Source organism: Piliocolobus tephrosceles, chromosome 15 (genome assembly GCF_002776525.5).
Source record: "Piliocolobus tephrosceles isolate RC106 chromosome 15, ASM277652v3, whole genome shotgun sequence".
NCBI lineage: Eukaryota > Metazoa > Chordata > Mammalia > Primates > Cercopithecidae > Piliocolobus > Piliocolobus tephrosceles.
Genome location: NC_045448.1, coordinates 86,035,666 through 86,058,258, shown reverse-complemented (window position 1 = coordinate 86,058,258; position 22,593 = coordinate 86,035,666). Strand labels below are relative to the sequence as shown.

Sequence of the window (22,593 nt, the reverse complement as noted above, 5' to 3'; positions counted from 1 at the left end):
AAAAAAAAAAAAAAAAAAAAAAAAGAATATAAATCATCTGGAGCAATTGTTAAAAATACAGTTTCCTAGTCCTGGAAATAGTGGGATTTAACAATCTATTTTGACAAAGGTCCTGGTTGATTATTAACAAATTACATAAGTTTGGCAAATACAGTTTAAATATATAATGATATTCAAAAACTATATTTACTGTTACAGGAAAACACCAAATGTTACATTGTTACCTAACATAACAAAAAAATTTGGATTCACAAATGTCCTTGCCATTCTCAGTGTCGTCTCTGCTATTGCTCGAGTTTCCTCTTCTCCTTCACCTTGCCACTGAGGGTCACCATCAATCTTGCTTTTTATCTGTAGCCCCTTTGGAAGCCTTTACCAATTGAGATAAGGTCCCATTCCAAGAACATAGAGAGTCTCCATTTTTCCACGTGGTTCCAGGGCATGACGGCCAGCCAGCAACCAGTTAGGGCACATTATATAGCACAGTTGCCAATGTCTTTAAAACATACCTTCTGAAGTCATTACTCCACATATAAACACCGAGTCACTGCTGAATGTACAGAACTTTTCCTCTATGAAAGCACCTGAAGTCAGCATGCGTGATTTTTTTTTTAAACAACAGCTCCACACATTCTTCCCCATACAGTTATCAACCATTCCAAAGCAAGTTTGGATTTCCTCTCACCTCTCTCTTGAACTAATACAACCACATCAGACAGCATTCTCTCTTTGTTTTATGCACAGCTTTAAAAACTATTCTTTATAACCACCTTCCTATTTCTAGTTCAAGGATCTATGCTATGAAATCCAGGTAAACTGGTAAAGTTACAGTTCTGACTGTTATATTGTATAATTTTGTTACTATGGACTAATCCATTAAGCATTTACTGAGTACCAAATCAGAACTAACTTAACACTTTAGGTTAAAACATTATCAAGAAATGAACATAGTTCCTGCCAATATTAAAGTTCATATGAATGTCATCTCTTTTTAAAAACTGCCCTGCCAAAATTGGGGCAGGGCACAGTGGCTTATACTTGTAACCCTAACACTTTGGGAGAATGAGGCAGGGGGATCACTTGCAGACAAGAGTTTGAGACCAGCCTGGGCCACCCAGTGAGATGCAGTCTCTACCAAAAAAATTTTTTTAAAAATTGGTGTATATTTTTCATTATTTCTTCAAACTGGGGTACAATTCATGTCTCTGCTTTTGAGCAGCTCTTAGAACTCAGCTACAGAAACACCCAGGCTTATTATGCCAAGGTATTTTCTGATCACCTGCAATACAATGGGGGAATGGGGTTTAAAACACTTTTTCCACAGAAGAGTAATGACCCAAAAAGAGTCATCTGAATTTAAAGCCAACACACAAAACCTGTTGACACGTGTTATACTTTAGTGCTTACACACACACACACAAAAAAATTAGAAGAAAGACATTCTATTGAGCTAACTGCCACGGCCAATGACAACTTCAGGCTTTTGGATCTCCTTCCCAATTAAAAGTATTAGTTTATCCTACAAAATCTGCAGATATAATGAATACAAGACAGAAACTGAAGTTTTGCTTTGAGAATATACATAAAGGACTAGTGGATGATCTATGCTACATGGTCAAGAAACTCCTTTTGGGCCTTGTAGAATCGTCTAGCTTGTAGCTACCTGCACCTTGGCCATCCATTTTGTCAATATAAATAAAGGTCCTTTCAAGAGTTGAGTGAGCGCACTGTTCAACTAGATTACAATCTAATTTTCTGCTGCTGCAGTGAACAGTTAATAAGTGTTCAATTATAAGTGAAATTAACTTACAATTGTGAATTACTTCATATTAAATTATTTTCCCTCTCAATTCCATTCTCCCATAATGCCGAAGTTAGATTTGTCACTGGCTTCTAAAGAGCAGCATCTACATGTAATTTAGGAAGTCCTAAAAAGCAATTATGTTTTACATTTAAACATGGTTCTTGTACAAAAATTTATGTGTATGATGACATCTTGGGAATTCACAAAACTTGAAATAGTACTAATATAATTTAGCTATACTGAAAAATAATTCCAAAGAAATGAGAAAGCAGTTCACAAAAGGGCTTGCGCTCCTGTGAGAATCTAATGATGTAACTGATCTGACAGGAAGTGGAGTTCAGGCGGTAATGCCTGCTGGCCCACTGCTCACATTCTGCTCTGTGGCTCGGTTCCAAACAGGTCATAGATGAGTACTAGTCTGGTCCCGTCTGTGGCCCAGGGGTTGGGGAACCCTGGTCTATAGGACACATGCAGGTAACGTGGGGCAAAGCAAGACAGCAAACAGAGCATTCAGAAAGGAACATGTTAAGAGGAATAGAAAAGGAGATATATAGCAAGTTGTTGTGTAGATATAATCCCCCAAACCAAAATGATGTAAATCACTCTTGAATTCCCTAATTCAAAAATGCAAAACATTGAGAGGTGAGAGAGGACACACAGTATTATCACCTGGACAATTACATGTAACTGTAGCGCACTGGAGTTGATAATATGTTTCACATATATACAGAGAGGCATTCAAAACACTTAACAACTGGCATGGCATAGGCACCAATCCTTCAGAATGGACTCTAGTCAGCATGCTACACTTGACTGCACCTGCTGAATGCCAGCCCTGCCTCTAGGACTTGACCCACATGACCTGAAGAAATCTTGTACTTTTATATTGAAGATTCTTATCTGCCTGCCATTTTTCACTTTGAAATGTCTGGGTGTATGGGTGGGAACAGAGGCAGATATAGTATTTATGCGAAGATTAAGGGCTAATGAGGAGAGATAAATCCTTAAAATATTCCACAAAAGCCAATATGAAAATAAGAGTGACAACTGCCTTGGGCTATGTACCAAAAGCCTGGAAACTTAATGAAGGCATAAACACAACTCACAAGAAACAGACCATGAAACCATTTGCAGGTGGTGGGTATTTAATTTTCAAACTATGTATCAGGTATGCCAGAGTGTAAACAACAAATTTTGAGTATTTACTTTCCGGGGGGTGGGGGTTGGGGAGCAAACCAACCAGAGGCAAGGTTATGGAAAACTGGGTTGTCTTGCCCTTGTGGGGAGATGAAAATACTATACTAGGGACTACTGGCTGATAATAATAATATATATTACTACTTGTTATATATCATTATATATACATTTATTATTGATAATATAATGCTATTTATATATTATATATAATATATATAATAATACATAATTTTTTTTTGGAGACAGGGTCTTGTTCTGTCACCCAGGCTGCAGTGCAACGCAGTGGCACAATCATGGCTCACTGCAGCCTCAATCTCCTGAGCTCAAGCAATTCTCCCACCTCAGCCTCCCAAGTAGATGGGACCACAGGCATGTGCCACCACGTCCAGCTAAGTTTTAAATTTTGTGGAGACAAGTCCCCACTCTGTTGCTCAGGCCAATCTCAAACTTCTGGGCTCAAGCAATGCTCCTGCCTCAGCCTCCCAGTGTTGGGATTACAGGCATGAGTCACTGTGCACAGTCTGATAATGATTTTAAGGATGCCTAATTTACAATAAGAACTCCATTTTTATCTTATTGTATTTAGGTAAAGGATCCAAACTTAACAGAAATTAAATCAAAGAAAAATGATTCCAAGTTTTCCACAACAACCAGCATGGAGATGCAACTCTGTCTGGATTCTTCATACTGGTGGGACTGTACCAAAAGGAAGCAAAGTCACTTTACAGAATAAAAAGAACAAACTAAGAATAGTAATCAAATGTGACAACAGTAGTCTGAGGCTCTCCTAGGTGCAAGATCAGAGCATTTCTGAGCTGTTAAGACAGTAAAATTTGGCTTGATATCTATACAAAATAAATTTACCTACTGCTTGATACATGTTATAACAACTTCAAGCATCAAACTAGCAGTGTCAGTAGGAATAAAAGTAACCCTATATTATATGCATAGCTGTAGCAGAGTTAAGTAGAGACTCTGGAACCCAGAGGGACACTAGCTGAGTCCAAACACCTGCCCCTACCCCTGCCCCTTACTAAGCTGAATGTCCTTGAGCATGCTACTTTATTTCTCTGGGTTTCAATTAATTTGTTTTGAGGACATTTAGGGGTTTATTAGTTGATGCAATATGCAATTACTTGTGCCAAAATTCTCCCAATTCAGTATCTATAGTTCCATATAAAGCCTTCACTTTACCTATTATTATCAATGGTAAAGAGGTGGGGGAGAGACTCTTAGGTGTACTTTATCATTTCTTGAAGGTGGATGCATGCTGACTCAGATGTCAAGTAAAAAATCCAACAAGCTTTCAAGGTAAGACTTTCTTTGTGTATTATTCTGGGTCCATGGCCTTTAGCCACTGGAAAGATCAGGATAGGAAGAACTTCTAGGGACCCCAGAGCTTGACCTAGGAAGCAAGAGATGTGATCTGATGAAAACCAGGTAAGATCAGCGATATGCTACAATGAGATGTGACAATGGATTATTATGATACTACCAAAGGTTTTTAAATTTCCTTGTGAAGTTCCTTGTAGAAGAAAAGTTAAGCAGATAGCAAGGATACTATAACAAGAGATGCACTGCAGGCTGCCGTCCTTTTACCCTTTCACAATGCATTGAATAAAGGGCTCCTGAATTTGGTCAAGACTCCATGCTGTGGTTTTAGCTACAGGTTAAGAAACCCAGTGTGGACAGTAAGAGGTACTATTTTGCAAAAATGCAGCCTCCCATGATGTATAAAATTTGCTGTTAAAAGATGATTTTAATAACTATGCAAATGGTATCATTACACTGAGCAGGAAGTAGATGACAGTGACCTAGCTTTATTAATGTTAGAAATAATGTACTTTACATCATCATTTTAGTCATAAGGCTGCTGCTTCACTTACCACTTCTGTTGATGTTTCTGCATGTTCAGAAGTAACATGTTCTTGAAGAGATGTCTCCGTATAGCCCATTTTTCCACAATAGGGACAAGTAAAAGACTGTGGCTGCTCTACAGAGAAAGCTTCCCCACCATAGTATAAATCTGAAAAATAAAGTACAATTGCATTGAGGAATATTAGTCTTTAAACATATAAAAATGTAATAAAGAAAGTGTGGGCCAGGAACAGTGGTTCATGCCTGGAATCCCAGCACGTTGGAAGGACAAGGCAGGTGTATCACTTGAGGTCAGAAGTTCGAGACCAGCCTGGCCAACATGGTAAAACCTCGTGTCTACTAAAAATACAAAAATCAGCCAGGCATGGTGGCAGATGCCTGTAATCTCAGCTGGTCTGGAGGCTGAGCCAGGAGAATCGCTTGAACTTGGAAGGCGGAGGTTGCAGTGAGCCAAGATCGTGCCACTGCACTCCAAAAGAAAGTGTGCCTAAAATATTCGACAATCTCATGTGGTCAAGGAATGCTTAGGTACCTAAGCTTAGGTACATTTGTAATATCCTTATTCCCATGAGGACTCCATGTTATTCCTCCAAAATTCCTTCCCCAGATAGCTACTATATATATATAGCCTTAAGAGAGAACGAAGCAAACAATTCCATCTTCCTTCACTTATGTGAAACATTGGTCATTCTACATCAGGCTCTAATTTTATTGTAATTTATTTTTTTCCTTATCTGTATACACTGTGGCAACACTGATATCAACAGAAAAAATCAGGAGGGTCTACCAAGTAACAAGGACAAATGTGCTCAGAGGGAAAGACAGACAACCATGATCAATAGGAGAACTGCCAGACGTAGTTAGCTGTCCATAGAACACGCTGCTCTCAGAGCATGGAGGACAATGCTAACTTAAGATACTACCAACAACGTTAAAAAGGTTTTTTTGAGACAGGGTCTTACTATGTCGCCCAGGCTGGAGCACAGTGGCATGATCACAGCTCACTATAGACTCAGTATCTGGGCTCAAATGATCCTCCTGCTTCAGCCTCCGACATAACCATCACACCCGGTTAATTAAAAAAAAATTTTTTTTGGTAGAGATGGGGTCCCACCATGTTGCCTAGGCTGGTTTTGAACTCCCAGGCCTCCCACCTCCGCCTCCCAAAGTGCTGGGACTACAGCCATGAGCCACCACGCCTGGCCTGTCACAGAGTATTTCGCCCAACTGGTTTACTGAAAAACTAACCAGTAGTCTCTGGGAATAATTTGTTCACCTCGTAAGTTTATCTCAAGGAATAAGTCTATTTTTTCCATTAGGTAATTGCTATGGTTTGAATATGGTTTGTCCCCGCCAAAGCTCATGCTGTGGCTTCGTCTCCAATGTGGTGGTGTTGGAAGGTGCTGTCTTTAGGAGATGATAAGGTTGTTAAGAGGTATTAATGCCTTTGTCAGGAGTGAATTCTCGCTCTCTCAGGATTGAATTAGTTCCCTTGAGAGTGAGTTATTTTAAAGTGAGGCTGTCTGTCACTTACAACTGTTTGGTCTCTTTACACATGCCCACTTCCCCTAGTCTACATTAAATGTGCTCAGAACACTCATGTAAGCCTACAGTTGGGCAAAATCACCTAAAACGAAGCCTATTTTATGAATTTATTGAAGATTGCACTGAAAATGAAAACAGCATGGTTGTATGTACTTCAAGTTCTGTTTCTACTGAACGTATATTGCTTTTGCACCACTGTAAGATAAAAAAATCATAAGCTGAACCATCATAAACTGGGGACCATCTATTCTTAGGAATAAATTCAATGGAAGTGCAAAACTCATACTGTGATAACTGCAAAACTTTGTCAAAAGAAATTAAAGACCTACATAAATGGAAACATATCCCATGTTCATGGATCAGCAGATTTAGTATTATTAAGATGGCAGTACTCTCCAAACTAATCTACAGATTCGACATAATTCCATTCAAAATCCTAGTTGGCTTCTTTGCAGAAACCGACAAGCCGAATCTAAAATACAGAAATGAAAGAGACACAAAATACCCAAATAATCTTGAAAAAGAACAAAGGTGGAAGACTTAGTCTTCTTGATTTCAAAGCTTACTATGAAGCTACAGAAATCAAGACAGTGTAGTACTGGCATAAAGACAGACATATAGGCTTGGCACGGTGGCTCACGCCTGTAATCTCAGCACTTTGGGAGGCTGAGGCGGGCAGATCATGTTGAGCTCAGGAGTTTGATATCAGCCTGGGCAATGTGGCGAAACCCCATTTCCACAAAAAATTTAAAAATCAGCAAGGCGTGGTGGCTTCCACTTGTGACCCAATTACTTGGAAGGCTGAGGGTAGAGGATTGCCTGAGCCTGGGAAGCAGAGGATGCAGTGAGCCAAGATCACACCACTGCACTCCAGCCTGGGTGACAGAGTGAGACTCTGTGTCAAAATAAAACAAAAACACCAGGCATACAGATCAATGGAATAGACTGAGAGTCTAGAAATAAACCCTCATTTACAGTCAACCTATTTTTAACAAGAGTGCCAAGACAATGCATTGGATAAAGAATAGTCTTTCCAACAAAAGATATTGGGACAAGTGAATATTCACATGCAAAAGAATAAAGTTGGCGCTTTACCTCATTCCATATATAAAAATTAATTCTAAATGGGTCATATATCTAAATATAAGAGCTAAAACTATAAAACTCTTAGAAGAACACATAGGTTTAAATCTTCGTGACTTTGAATTAGGCAGTGATTTTCTAGATACAGCACCAAATGCACAACAAATGAAAAAATACATAAATGGGACATTATCAGAATTAGAACTTTTGTGCTTCAAAGCACACCACCAAGAAAGTGAAAACACAACCCACAGAATGGGAGAAAATTTTTGCAGATCATCTATCAGATAAAAACACTTATCTATGGAATAAAAAACTATTACAATTCAATAACAAAGACATATTATCCAATTAAAAAATGGGCAAAGGATCTAGGTATTTCTTCAGAGTAGATATACAAATGGCCCATAAGCACAAGAAAATATGCTCCTAATTTATATTTCAGATAAATATAAATCAAAACCACCTGAGATACTACTTTACACCTACTAGGATGGCTGAAATAAAAAGGACAAAAAGTGTGGGGCTAGGTAAGAAATTATAGTATGAAGCCAGGTGTGGTGGCTCATGTCTGTTATCTCAGCACCCTGGGAGGCCCGCAAGTGGATCACCTGAGATCAGGAGTTCAAGACCAGCCTGGCCAACATGGTGAAACCCTGTCTCTACCAAAAATACAAAAATTTTCTGGGCATGGTGGCAGGCACCTGTAATCCCAGCTACTCAGGAGGCTGAGGCAGGAGAATCGCTTGAACCCAGGAGGTGGAGGTTGCAGTAAGCCGGGATGGCGCCATTGCACTCCAGCCTAGGCGAGAAGAGTGAAACTGTCTCAAAAAATAAATAAATAAATAAAAATTATAGCATGAAACATTTATATATTTTCTTACAATGTCTTCTAATCAACTGTAGAAACAATCTTTTTTTTTTTTTTTTTTTTTGAGATAGCGTCTTGCTTTATTGCCCAGGCTGGAGTGTAGTGGCACAATCAGGGTTCACTGCAGCCTCGACCACCTGGGCTCAAGTGATCCTCCCATCTCAGCCTCCCATGTAGCTAGGACTACAGATGTATGTGTGCCACTAGATCCAGCTAATTTATTGTATTTTTGAGGGGTGGGTGCAGAGACAGAGTTTTCGCCACGTTGCCCAGGCTCGTCTCAAACTCCTGGACTCAAGTGATCTGCCCATCTAAGCCTCCCAAAGTGTTGGGATTACAGGTGTGAGCCACCACACCCAGCCAACAATCTGCTTTCTGGTTATTACAAAAGTTATTACTGCCAGGCATGGTGGCTCCCATCCTAATCCCAGCACTTTGGGAGGCCAAGGCAGGTGGATAACTTGAGGTCACGAGTTCAAGACCAGCCTGGCCAACATGGTGAAACTTCACCTCTACTAAAAATACAAAAAAATTAGCTGGGCACGGTGGCACACACCTGTAGTCTCAGCTACTCAAGAGGCTGAGGCACGAGAATTGCTTGAACTCAGGAGGCAGATGTTGCAGTGAGCTAAGATCTGGCCACTGTATTTCAGCCTGGGTGACAAAGTGAGACTCTGACTTAAAAAAAAAAAAAAGCTATTATTTGTGTGTTAATAGCAAGAACAAAAGATAGACCATATTTCTTCTTTACTGAAGCACTCTTCTATTTCATACCTTGTCAGTAGTGTGTATTTCTGAATGGTTTTTTTAAACAAGTAAACTATGATTAAGACGAACAGACAGAATTACTTGGTATATAAAAGTAAGGCCGGGCGCAGTGGCTTATGCCTGTAATCCTAGCACTTTGGAGGCTGAGGCAGGTGGATCATGAGGTTAGGAATTCAAGACCAGTGTGGCTAACGTGGTGAAACCCCATCTCTATTAAAGATACAAAAAATTAGCCAGGCACGGTGGTGCACACCTATAATCCCAGCTCCTCGGGAGGCTGAGGCAGGAGGATCGCTTGAACCTGGGAGGTGCACGTCACAGTGAGCTGAGGTCGCACCATTGCACTCCAGCCTAGGCGACAGGGCAAGACTCCATCTCAAAAAAAAAAAAAAAAGCCAGGCACGGTGGCTCACACCTGTAATCCCAGCACTTTGGGAGGTTGAGGTGGGTGGACTGCCTAAGGCCAGAAGTTCAAGACCAGTCTGCTCAACATGGTGAAACTCTGTCTCTACTAAAATACAAAAAAATTAGCCAGGCGTGGTGGTGTGCGCCTGTAATCCCAGCTACTTGGGTGGCTGAGGCAGGGGAATTGCTTGAACCAGGGAGGTGGAGGTTGCAGTGAGCCAAGGTTGCGCCACTGTATTCCAGCCAGGGTGACAGAGTGAGACTCCATCTCTCAAAAAAAAAAAAAGGTAAGATTTATTTCATGTTTAATGAATCTGGGGCCTCATGGTATGCTGCTGGGGAGTTTTAGAATGCTTCGCCTTTACTTCTTCACATGTACATACAATTCTAAATGATGTAATTCATTAAATTTTTAATTACTTACCAAAATCTACCCTTGTTAATATGCACTGCATTGGGTGGTCAGTTGTATGCCTTGTTGTTGTTGCACCACTTTCATAACAAGATGCACAAAGATCGTAATCGTAGCAAATTAAACACTTGTATCTGCGACCTCGAAAATTTCCTTTTAAACATGCATCACAGCTGACACCTATAAAAAAAGAAAAATCTTTCGTTACCAGTTATAAAGTCCATTCTTGATTTCATTTTTATGAATGTTTCAGGTGCTCATTTAACCCCACATGTCCTTTCCAAAATGACTAGAACTGACTCAGTAAAATGATGTGGGAATTTTTAGCCATGTGCTGGATTCATTACTCTGATTTATATACTCCAGATGAAAATAACTTAAAATGACTGATACAGGCCGGGCGCGGTGGCTCATGCCTGTAATCCCAGCACTTTGGCAGGCCAAGGCGGGTGGATCACTTGGGGTCAGAATTCCAAGACCAGCCTTGGTCAACATGTTGAAACCCCATCTCTACTAAAAATGCAAAAATTAGCTGGGCTTGGTGGCGGGTGCCTGTAATCCCAACTACTTGGGAGGCTAAAGCACAAGAATTGCTTAAACCCAGGAGGTGGGGTTGCAGTGAGCTGAGATTGTGCCACTGCACTCCAGCCTGGGCAACAGAGCAAGACTTTGTCTCAAAAAAAAAAAAAAAAAAAAAAACCAAAACCAAAACTAAAAACAAACAAAAAAACCACTTAAAATTAAATAAAGTAAAATGACTGACACAATGTAATCACCCTTTTCCCCCCTTAAAAAATGCCTTGATATAGGCCAGGCATGGTGGCTCAGGCCTATAATCCCAGTACTTTGGGAGGCCAAGGTGGGCGAATCACGAGGTCAGGAGATCGAGACCATCCTGGATAACATAGTGAAACCCCGTCTCTACTTAAAAAAAACAAACAAACACAAAAAATGAGCTGGGCTTGGTGGCAAACACCTGTAATCCTAGCTACTCCGGAGGTTGAGGGAGGAGAATCGCTTGATCCCGGGAGGCGGAGGTTGCAGTGAGCTGAGACCAAGCCACTGCACTCCAGCCTGGGCGACAGAGCGAGATTCCACCTCAAAAAAGCCTTGATAAGCCAGCAAGAAGGTAAAAACCAAGACGAAGAGGGACTGGTGACTGACTGGAAGCACTAAAGAGGGCTTTTCACCATGAGGGTGTTTGCCAAAGCAGGTCAAAATCTAAGCTTAAGTTCCACAGCATTACAGGACAAAGGCCTACTGAAGGTGGGATAATTAACAGAAGATTCCTCATAAAACCAAAATCCTAATATACTCTCACAATGCATGGGTGGGCTAGAAATCCTCCCTAGGGAATTACAAAAATTACCCTAGTGAAAGCCCCTGCCCTGGGGGCACAAAATAACAACAAAAAGCCATAACCACAAACCAGTCCTCATGGGTTTATAGCCCAAATTCTATCAAATGGTTCCAAAGACCTTGGGTCAAGAATTTTAAGTGGTCTTAAATTAGAATTGACAGCAAGCATCTGGCATATATTAACATCCAAGGAGTAAGTTCATAATTTAAATCATAAAATACAAAAAAGCAAAGTACCATCAGAAAGAACTAGCAGGAGCAGCAGAATCAGTCATGAGTTCATATCAGAACTGGATATCAAATAATTCTTAACCTGTTAAAAGAAACAACTGGGTGTTGTGCCTAACACCTGTAATCCCAAGCACTTTGGCAAGGCAAGGCAGAGGGATGGCTTGAGGCCAGGAGTTCAAGACCAGCCTGGGCAACATAGAGAGATCCTGTCTACAAAAAAATTTAAAAATTAGCTGGGCATTGTGGCCTGTGCCTATAGCCCTAGCTATCTGGAAGGTTGAGGTGGGAGGTAAGCTTGATCCTAGGAGCTCGAAGCTGCAGTGGGCCATGCAGTAGTGGGCACTACTGCACTCCAGCTTGGGAACAGAACAAGACCCTGTCTGGAAAAAAATAGACAAATAATAATAATAAAGGAAAGAAAGAAGCCTGAACAGGGCTGGGTGTCATAGCTCACACCTGTAATCCCAACACTTTGGGAGGCTGAGACAAGAGTGCTGCTTGAGACCAGGAGTTCAAGACCAGCCAAGGTAACATAGAGAGATCTCATCACTATTTGTTTAAAAAAAAAAAAAAGTTAAAATACGCCAGGCACAGTGGCTCACACCTGTAATCTTAGCACTTTGGTACACTGAGGCAGGCGGACCACCTGAGGTCAGGAGTTTGAGACCACCCTGGCCAACATGGTGAAACCCCATCTCTACTAAAAATACAAAAATTAGCCGGGCATGGTGGTGGGCGCCTGTAATCCCAGCTACTTGGGAGGCTGAGGCAGAAGAATGGTTTGAACTCAGGAGGCAGAGGTTGCAGTGAGCCGAGATCATGCCACTGCACTCCAGCCTGGGCGACAGAGCAAGACTCCATCTCAAAAAAAAAAAAAAAAAAAGTTAACATTTAAAATTCAGTAGGTGGGTTTCATAGTTTTATTCACATGTGATATGCTTGTTTATGCTGCAAATCCAAAACAGCTAAGTTATTAGAATTAAGTAGTAAGCAAGGCTGTTAGAGACCATTTAAATAAAGTACTGATTGTATTTCTTCACTGCAAAACAGACAGAAAAACATATTATTAAAAATATCTCATTTATTACAAAAAAAGTAGTCAGACATGGTGGTGTGTGCCTATAATCTCAGCTACTCAGGTGGCTGAGGCAAGAGAATCACTTGAACCCAGGAGGTAGAGGTTGCAGTGAGCCAAGATTGAGCCACTGCACTCCAGCCTGGGTGACAGAGCAGGACTCCATCACAAAAAACCAAAAAAATGTCATTTATGACTCCATCTAGATGTGTCAAATCAAAGAGAAGGAAAATAGAATAGTGGTTACCAGAAGCTGGAGGAAAGGGAGAATGGGGAGTTACAGTTTAGTGGGTAGGGAGTTTTGAAGTCTGGGATAATGGAAGAATTCTGGAGATGGAGAGTGGTGATGGTTCCAAGAATGTGAATATACTTAATGCTACTGAATTGTACACCTAAAAGGGGTTAAAATAAATTTTATGCTATGTATATTTTACTGCAATAAAAAAAATGCCATTTGCAACAGCATTTTTAAAAAGTGCCTCTGAATAAATCTAACCAAAGATAGGTAGCCTTTTACGAAGCAAATGAGTAAAAATGCATTCAAAGACACTAAAGGACTTAAAAAAATACAGATACCAACTTCATGGACTGGAAGGTTCATAATAAAATGTCAACTGATTTGTGGATTCAATACAATTATAACCAAAATTTAAAAAGAATTTTTTTGTTGGACATGGTAAGCTGACTCAAACGCTGATACAAGTTACAAAAAGGGCCAAGGACAGTCAAGATGCTCCCAAGAAAAATGAGATAGAGGGACTTGTTTTATATATATATATAGAGCTACACTAATAAATAGTAAGTAATAGAATAACAAATTATAAAGCTATAATAACTATAATAAGAAGGAATGGCACCAGCGTAGAGACAAACTGGCCTATGGAATAGAATGGAAAGCCCAGAAGCAGAGGTTGAAATCTGTTTTACGACAGCAAGGTCACTAAAGAACACTGAGAAAAGAAGGGAGTGGACAATAAATAGTGCTGAACAGGTGATAATCCACATGTGGGGAAAACAGAATTAGATCTCTTCCCCATATCCCATACACACAAAAAATCAATTCCACATGGTTTAAAGACAGATTCAAAAGAACAATGAAAAATATCTCTAGAAGACAATATAGAATATTTTTATCAGCCTAAAGTAGAACACAATTTCTTAAGTCTTTCTCTCTCTTTCTCAAACACACACACACACACTCCAAATCAAAAAGTAAGAGATAAATCCAACTATGTTAAGACTTTTTTTTTCTTTGTCTTTTAACAGCCTACACTGATTGAAAATACAAGGCTCAGAAACTGGTGATATGTACAACATACATGACAGACAAAAGTTTGATATTCACAATGCATTATGAACTCTTACATATCAGTAAGTAAACAATGAACGCTCAATAGAAAAATAGAGAAACCTATCAAAGGGCACTCAAAGAACAACAAACATAAATGGCCAGTAAACATATGAAAAGATGCTCAGTCTCATTAGTCATCAAAGAAGTGCATGATTAACATCTGTGAGCTAGCATTTTACATTTACCAAACTGGTAAGAAACTACAAGTTTCATGATGTCAAGTGTTAATGAAGATAAAGGGCAGCAGAGGTGCTTATACCCTGCTGGTGGGAGTGTACATCAGCACAACCACTTTGAAAAATTTGTTCATATTTTAGTCAAGTTAAACACATATACCTCCTATGATACCGTAATTTCACTCTTAGATACGTTCCCAGGGGGAATCTTTTGTCTGTGTGCACCTAGAGAATGTGGAAGAATGTTGATGGCAGTTTTTGTAACTGAATTTTAAAAAGGCGATTCAGGGACCGGGCGTGGTGGCTCATGCCTATAATCCCAGCACTTTGGGAGGCCAAGCGGGCAGATCATGAGGTCAGGAAATCGAGACCATCCTGGCTAACACGGTGAAACCTCGTTTCTACTAAAAATACAAAGAAAAATTAGCTGGGCATGGTGGTGGGCGCCTGTAGTCCCAGCTACTCGGGAGGCTGAGGCAGGAGAATGGCATGAACCCAGGAGGCAGAGCTTGCAGTGAGCCGAGATCACGCCACTGCACTCCAGCCTGAGTGAAAAGTGCGAGACTCCGTCTCAAAAAAAAAAAAAAAAAAAAGACTATTCAGATTCAAAAGCTCAACAGTTCAATATGCACAGAATGAACTGGAAAAAGAATGAATCAAAGCAATAGGTAAGAACATCTGCCTCAGATGAATGAAAGAAAGTCTCAAAGAATACATATAGTATAAAGTTGAAAACCAGTATCTAGTTTAGGAAATCAAACATGTAGTAAAACTATAAAAGGAAAATGAGGGAATGATAAAATTTTGGTCAGTGGTTCCCCCTGGGGGTTAAGGAGATGAGGAGATGAGTGTGTGAAGCTTTTAGGGATCCTGAAATGTTAACATTTTTACATCTGGCCAAGAGGATCTGTAGTACCATTCTTCTCCTTTGAATTTATTTTATGAAAATTCTCATATATCCAACCAATATTTCATTTTTAAAAGTTCTTTCCTTCCTTCCAAACAAACAAAAAAAAACAAAAAACAAAAACATAAAGCAAAGCTGGAATTGTTTACAACAACCTTTGGGCTGTTAGTTCAAGGTGGAAAACCGGAAAACTAACATAATTTTGGCAGACTGTAGATTTTTTTTTGAGACAAGGTCTCACTGTCACCCTGCCTGGAATGCAGTTGCATAATCTTGGCTCACTACAGCCTCGACCTCCTGGGTTTAAGCAATCCTCAGCCTCCTGAGTAGCTGAGACTACTGGTGTGTGCCACCATGCCTGCATAATTTTTGTCAGGATGGTCTCGAACTCCTGGACTCAAGCAATCTGCCTGTGTCAGCCTCCCAAAGTATTGGGATTACAGACATGAGCCACTGAGACCGGCCTAGGTTGTAGATTCTTAAATGTTTATTGAATGTTTTTATTAAAAAAAAAAAAAAAAAAAAATCAGGCCAGGCACAGTGGCTCACGCCTGTAATCCCAGACCTTTGGGAGGCCGAGGCTGAGGATCACCTGAGGTCAGGAGTTCAAGACCAGCCTGGCCAATATGGTGAAACCCCATCTCTACTAAAAATACAAAAATTAGCTGGGCGTGGTGGCAGCCACATCCCAGCTACTCGGGAGGCTGAGGCAGGAGAATTGCTTGAACCCAGGAGGCAGAGGTTGCAGTGAGCCGAGATCGCACCATCGCACTCCAGCCTGGGGCACAAGAGCAAGACTTCTTCTAAAAAAAAAAAACAAAAACAACCACCAAAAAAAAAAAAACGAAACAAAAAAAATGGAATTCCCTGTTATTACTTAGCCATTAACAATAATCACTTAGACAAATCACTTAATGTTCTCTGCTCAATCTTTCTTCATCTATGAAGTTTGCTATGAGAATCAACTGAGGAAAAAAGATATGAAAGTCCTAAATTCTAAAGTGGTAATATTACCTTATTCAGATGCAGTAAGATTTTTTTTTTTTTTGAGACAGAGTCTCGCTCTGTTGCCCAGACTGGAGTGCAGTGGCACGATCTCAGCTTACTGCAAACTCCACCTCCTGGGTTCACGCCATTCTCCTGCCTCAGCCTCCCGAGTAGCTGGGACTACAGGCGCCCACCACCACGCCCAGCTAATTTTTGTACTTTTAGTAGAGAGAGGGTTTCATCATATTGGCCAGGATGTTCTCGTTCTCCTGACCTCGTGATCCGCCCACCTCGGGCCTCCCAAAGTGCTGGGATTACAGGCGTGAGCTATAAGATTATTTTATTACTTTCCTAGAATACAATTTGATCTCAGTAATATACACAACCTTTTAAATTAGTTCAAGATCCTTGATCTCAAAAGCTGCAGTGAGACTCCCTGATCAACTTACAATGACAGCCAAATGATGGCATCATGGTGGCAATTTTTCAGCAAATTCAACAAATACTGATTATCTAATATGTAATATGTTTTAGATGCTGAGGATACAGCAATGAACAAAACAAAGCTCTGCCCCCAAGAAACTAACATTTAGTGCATGAAGACAGGCATAAAAATAAAAGTTGGCTAAGTGTGGTGGTGCGTGCCTGCAGACCCAGCTTCTCAGGAGGCTGAGGTGGGAGAATTGCTTCAGCCCAGGAGGTCAAGGCTGCTGTGAACTATGATCATGCAACTGCACTCTAGCCTGCAGACACAGCAAACCCTGACTCCAAAAAAAGAAAAAAAAGTTGCAGAGCAGGGTGGAAGTAAGTGCTATAGAGAAACATAAACCAGTGAAGGACAGCATGGGCAAAGAAAGTATTACTAAAAAAGATACTTGAGCAAAGAGACGGAATACTTAAAAATTTGCTTATTCAAAATAGCTTCCAGGCCAGGCGCAGCAGCTCAGGCCTGTAATCAATACCAACACTTTGGGAAACCAAGGCGGGCAGATTGTTTGAGTGCAGGAGTTTGAGACCAGCCTGGGAGACATGGAGAAACCCCGTCTCTACAAAAAACATACAAAAATTAGCCAGGTGTGGTGGTGAGCGCCTATAGTCCCTACTACTCAGACTGAGGTAGGAGGATCACTTGAGCCTAGGAGGTTGAGGCTGCAGTGAGTGGAGATTGTGCTACTGTGCTCCAGCCTGGGTGCCAGAGACCCTATCTCAAACAAAAACAAATAGCTTTCATGCATGATGATGCTTTAAGCACAACACTGAAAATAATGAATGGGGGGGAGGGGATACCTATGATACCTATTTAGGTTCACAAATGAAAGTTTAATATGATGGTATGATGGTTTAATAATACTGACAAACAATTGTACCGTGAATTTAGGTGCCAGGAAGGTAAACCCAGCTCTGAACTTTTTGGTGTGTAGCCTGACATTATTCTGTAGGCCTGCCTTCTCGTTCTGAGGTGGGGATGCCTACTGGCAAGTATAGATGAACAAAGCTTAAGGCAACTGTGCATGGTGATATTGATAAACACTGTATCTTTCAGTAAAAAGATGCTGATACTTATCCCTTGCTCACTCTACTCTTGTGATTTAATTCAAAGCTACCTAAATGGTTCACCTAAGGGATAGGGGGTGGTAGCCTCAGGCTTCACTTAAACCCAGCTAGAGTTCCGTAACTGTAAGCCCTTTAAAAAGGAAACAGGGTTTGTTTGTTTAAATTTACTATCTATTTGTGATGAAATCATTTCTGTAATATTTATTTTTTAGCTTCTCAAATATTGAAAGGCCTTTTATGATTCAAGATCAGTATTTCAAATACAGACACATCATACATATATATAAAATATTTAAGTCAAACTTTAGGTAAGTTTACAGCAGGGTTTCTTACAATGTAAGATTCACTTTATTAATAATCTCTGTGGCAGGCATGCTACAGAGGGTTTTTTGCTGACTAACATACTATGAATAAGAAGTTGAGGTAAGTAAAAATGTTTTATAACATAGTTTTTCCATATAGTCTGCTATCATCCTTTCTCATTGTTTTGTTTACGAAAGCTCTGTCCTTTAATTCCTTCTGTTGTCATAAACTTGTTGAAGTTCATATTTAATTTTATAGAACCTTCCATACCACCTAAGTCTCTAAATAAAAGTATAGAAGCACAGACTTATTCAATTTCTCAATAGTAGCCCATTGTCCCCTTTAGAATGACTATCACTCAATACAGAGGACCTCCTAAGTATATCTGTCAGAATTTGTATCATTTCATGACACAGACTAACAAAACCTGCTCCACTACTGTCAACTACAAGTAATCGAACGTTCCTATGGGAGGAAATAAGCTAGCTCTTTGCTGCAGTCCCTTGGTTAACAATAGTGATTCTATCTGGTATCAGGAAGTCGGAGAAATCTGAAACAGAACAGATATATGGCATATGTAAAACTATCAATTCCTTCACAGGAAGAATGAAGTTGCTTCTGATGAGGTATCAGTACACTGTATTTAAGATATTAAAAAATCAAAGTTCCGGCTGAACGTGGTGGCTCACGCCTGTAATCCCAGAACTTTGGGAGGCTGAGGCGGGTGGATCACCTGAGGTCAGGAGTTCAAGACTAGCCTGGTCAACATAATGAAACCCCATCTCTACTAAAAATACAAAAATTAGCTGGGAGGTGGAGGTTGCAGTGAGCCAAGATCACGCCACTGCACTCCGGCCTGGGCGACAGAGCAAGACTCCGTCTAAAAAAAAAAAAAAAAATCAAATCAAAGTTCTGAAAAGTATTATAACAGAAACAAGAGTTCAAATATTGTAAAATAATGCCTTGAGAGGCAAAGCTGAATAACCACTAGGTGTCTAGATAGCACTGATATCCATTACATTAAAACACATTTAGGTTTCATTTACCTTATACTACATATATTCTGCAAAAACTGAGCTAACCAAATAATAACATGTGCAACCCATCACTGAATAATCTAGGTTAGTCACGGCTGGGCACGAGGGCTCACGCCTGTAAGCCCAGGGCTTTGGGAGGCCGAGGAGGGCAGATCACCTGAGGTCAGGAGTTCGTGACCAGCCTGGCCAACACAGCGAAACCCCATCTCTACTAAATACACAAAAAATAAGCTGGGCCTGGTGGTGCGTGCCTGTAATCCCAGGTTCTTGGGAGGCTGAGGAAAGAGAATCGCTTGAACCCGGGAGGCAGAGGTTGCAGTGAGATGAGACTGTGCCACTGCACTCCATCCTGGTAACAGAGCGGCACTCCGTCTCCAAAAAAAAAAAAAATCTAGCTTAGTCATACTGTGTCATAAAGAAGTTGAGAAATCACTAGTTTGTAAAATGGTAACTTGGACAAGCTACATTATAATGTTAAGGTGTTATATTTGTAATCCCCCATCCTTTCTCATTGTTTTGTATATTTAGAAGTTCTGTAAAACAAACGAAAGCTATGAACTAAAATTTTAAGGAGAAAAGGATGCCCTCTAGTGGGAACACTTTTTTTTTTTTTGAGATGGAGTCTCGCTCTGTTGCCCAGGCTGGAGTGCAGTGGCCGGATCTCAGTTCACTGCAAGCTCCGCCTCCTGGGTTTACGCCATTCTCCTGCCTCAGCCTCCTGAGTAGCTGGGACTACAGGCGCCCGCCACCTCGCCCAGCTAGGTTTTTTTTTTTTTTTTGTATTTTTTAGTAGAGACGGAGTTTCACTGTGTTAGCCAGGATGGTCTCGATCTCCTGACCTCGGGATCCGCCCGTCTCAGCCTCCCAAAGTGCTGGGATTACAGGCTTGAGCCACCGCACCCGGCCTCGGAACACATTTTTAAAAAGCCACTGAAATAATATGCAGTCTTTTCTTTCTTATTTTAAAAAAACAAAACAAAACAAAAAAAAAAAACAAAAAAAAAACAAGAGGTTTCTAATATTCGTTTACAGCTTTTTAAAGGAGAAAAATCTCAGGTTGGTATACCTTTTACTTTTTAATAAAATTAGTTTTTAGCTAGGGAATAGAGAGTTGATGGGAAAGAAAAGGTCAACAAAGGGCAAGTTACCTTCAAGAAACACAGGGAAAAAAGAATACAACAGGAAGTCGACCTCATCTGGAATTTGAAGGCCTGGGATTATATAACACTTGCCATTGACAGCCAATTTTGACTTCTAGCTACCATGTGATTGGGGGAGGGGGGCGGTGGAGAGAGGGAAGGCCTCTTTTCTACTTCTGTGAAATGTCTGTGTATTGTCTCTTCAAGGTCCATGCATCTCTCCAAGTGTGACTTTTTTGAAAAAAGGGTATGTATCATATAGGCTGTATCATTTTGACACTGAGAACTGCACAGAGAACAATACTATTAAATGACAGACAATCTCCAAGAAGAGACTCTGCATTTAAGCAGTTGAAAAATTGTGCAACCCTTAGAAGAGGATCTCAGATGAACACAAAACCAAGTAAAAAAGATGAACTAGGCTGGGCACAGTGGCTCATGCCTGTAATCTCAGCACTTTGGGAGGCTGAGGTGGGAGGATCACCTAAGGTCAGGAGTTCGAGACCAGCCTGGCCAACATTGTGAAACCCCGTCTCTACTGAAGATACAAAAATTAGCTGTGTGTGGTGGCGTGTGCCTGTAATCCCAGTTACTTGGGAGGCTGAGGCAGGAGAATTGCTTGAACCCGGGAGGTGGAGGTTGCAGTGAGCCAAAATTGTGCCAGTGTGTTCCAGCCTGGGTGAAAGAGTAAGACTCTGTCTCAGAAAAAAAAAAAAAAAAAAGACAAACTATAGTGTAAGTAACTCAATGAAAAGCAGAAGTAACCAGAATTATTTTGCTTAAAGAAAACGGTCAAAGGATACTTCCAGATGTGAAACTGCTGGAGGAAGGAAATCTAAGACAAAGTTTATAATGCTTCATAAACTGGGAGCCTACGTCAGGAGTGGAGAGTTTTTTCATCTTCTACTTAAGAATCACAAAGGAAATATAAATCATCCGTTGCCAAAGCAAAAAGAAACTCTAGGATTTGTCTGTTTCTTTTCTTTTTTTAAAGAGCTTTCCTTAGTTATTTTTAGAAATAGGAAGAGAATAAAAAGGTCTATTAAACATACATATAACTCTATATATGCATATTTTTAAAAACCTATGCCCTGTGTTTAAGGGACAGACTCAAGAGGAGAAATGGGGTATCGAGACCCGTTCAAACAGATTCTTCAAGAGTAAACCTACAGCTAAAGAGATTCCACAGCAGAGAAAGAGAAATGAAAAAGGGGGAAAGCATGATCCAGAAGCAAGATCCAGAAGAAAGGAGAACCGGGAAGCTCAGTAAGTAGGATTTGCAATGTGTACTCCTCACACAGTAGTCTTACTTGAATGAACTATATGTTCATTCAGCATTTAAAACATTTAAAACAACCCTTTCTTACTGGAAATTGGCTTTTCTACTTTTTTTTTTTCCAGGTGGAATTCTGCAAGTTCTGTGATACGTAACAACAAGGAGAATCCACCCATCCTTTCATTATTTATTATCTATTATATGCCAAGATACAGCAGTGAACAAAAATATTTGCTGAGGATACAACAGTGAATAAAAATTCTTGCCACACAGAGTTCCCTCTAGTGGTTTAATAGCAAGTTCCTTCACTTTTAATTATGTACCAAATGACTTACATATATTACTTTGCCAATCTTCACAAAGTCATGAGGTAGGTGGAAAGTGGTAAAACTTTTTTGTGGCTATAGCTGATTTAAAGCTGGTTCAAATCTGCCCAACAAAGTGAATAGAAAAATGGGTGAAATATTGTATTTAAAGAGTTCTTTATGAACTTTGTGAAAGAGGGACAATTAATTCATTTCTAAAAGTTTTCAGTATAGAGGAACTTGGTCCTCTCTGGAATAACTGATTGGTTTGCCTGATTTTAAAGAACTGATCTACACTCTTTTATTTGTTCATAGAAATGCATCCCTGTTTTGAAAACAGAAACTTATCTTAGCAACAATGGACTTGCTCATGAGTGAGCTTAGGAACAGCCTTTCAGAGCCTCTTATCTGGAAATAGAGAAGCTTCTATATTACTCAATCTACTATTATACTCTGCCATGATTAGAGCTGTTTTCTGACTCATAAAATGAAGGAAGAGGAGGTGGATAAACAGTGCCTGGGACAATGTGGGAATTCAATAATATCTATTGAATGAATGAAGTAAATGAAAAGAAGGGGACGTTTTCCTAGGGTAATTAGATAAGAGCTCCAAAAGAGAGTAGGGAAAGGGGGAGGGGACTAATGTGTGTCTATAACGGACTTTTTTTCCCCTGAGATGGAGTCTCACTCTTGTCGCCCAGGCTGGAGTGCAGTGGCGCTATCTTGGCTCACTGCAACCTCTATAACAGACTTCATGATGTAAGAATCACTGAATAATGAAAGTAGAGGGGGGAAAAAGAAGGCCCTGAACAAGTACTTGTTTTCTATAGGAGGAAAAAAAAATTAAGTAGATAAAAATACTATACCAAATACCTCCAGGAGTAAGCCACCAGGTGGGAACAACAGCCCAGGAGAACTAGGTTACAAGTT

General features: G+C 40.2%; 1 protein-coding gene across 1 annotated transcript in view; it reads right to left on the bottom strand.

Moving 5' to 3' along the window:
• The window catches only part of KCMF1 (potassium channel modulatory factor 1), an 80,016-nt gene that overhangs the window by 17,253 nt on the left and 40,170 nt on the right, over positions 1-22,593 (bottom strand). Inside the window, exons 2-3 of the mRNA XM_023224894.2 lie at positions 9,976-10,143; positions 4,888-5,027 (exon numbers count right to left, since the gene is read on the bottom strand). Coding sequence (XP_023080662.1) covers positions 4,888-5,027; positions 9,976-10,143 — 308 coding nt within the window. The remainder of the gene's footprint in view (positions 1-4,887; positions 5,028-9,975; positions 10,144-22,593) is intronic.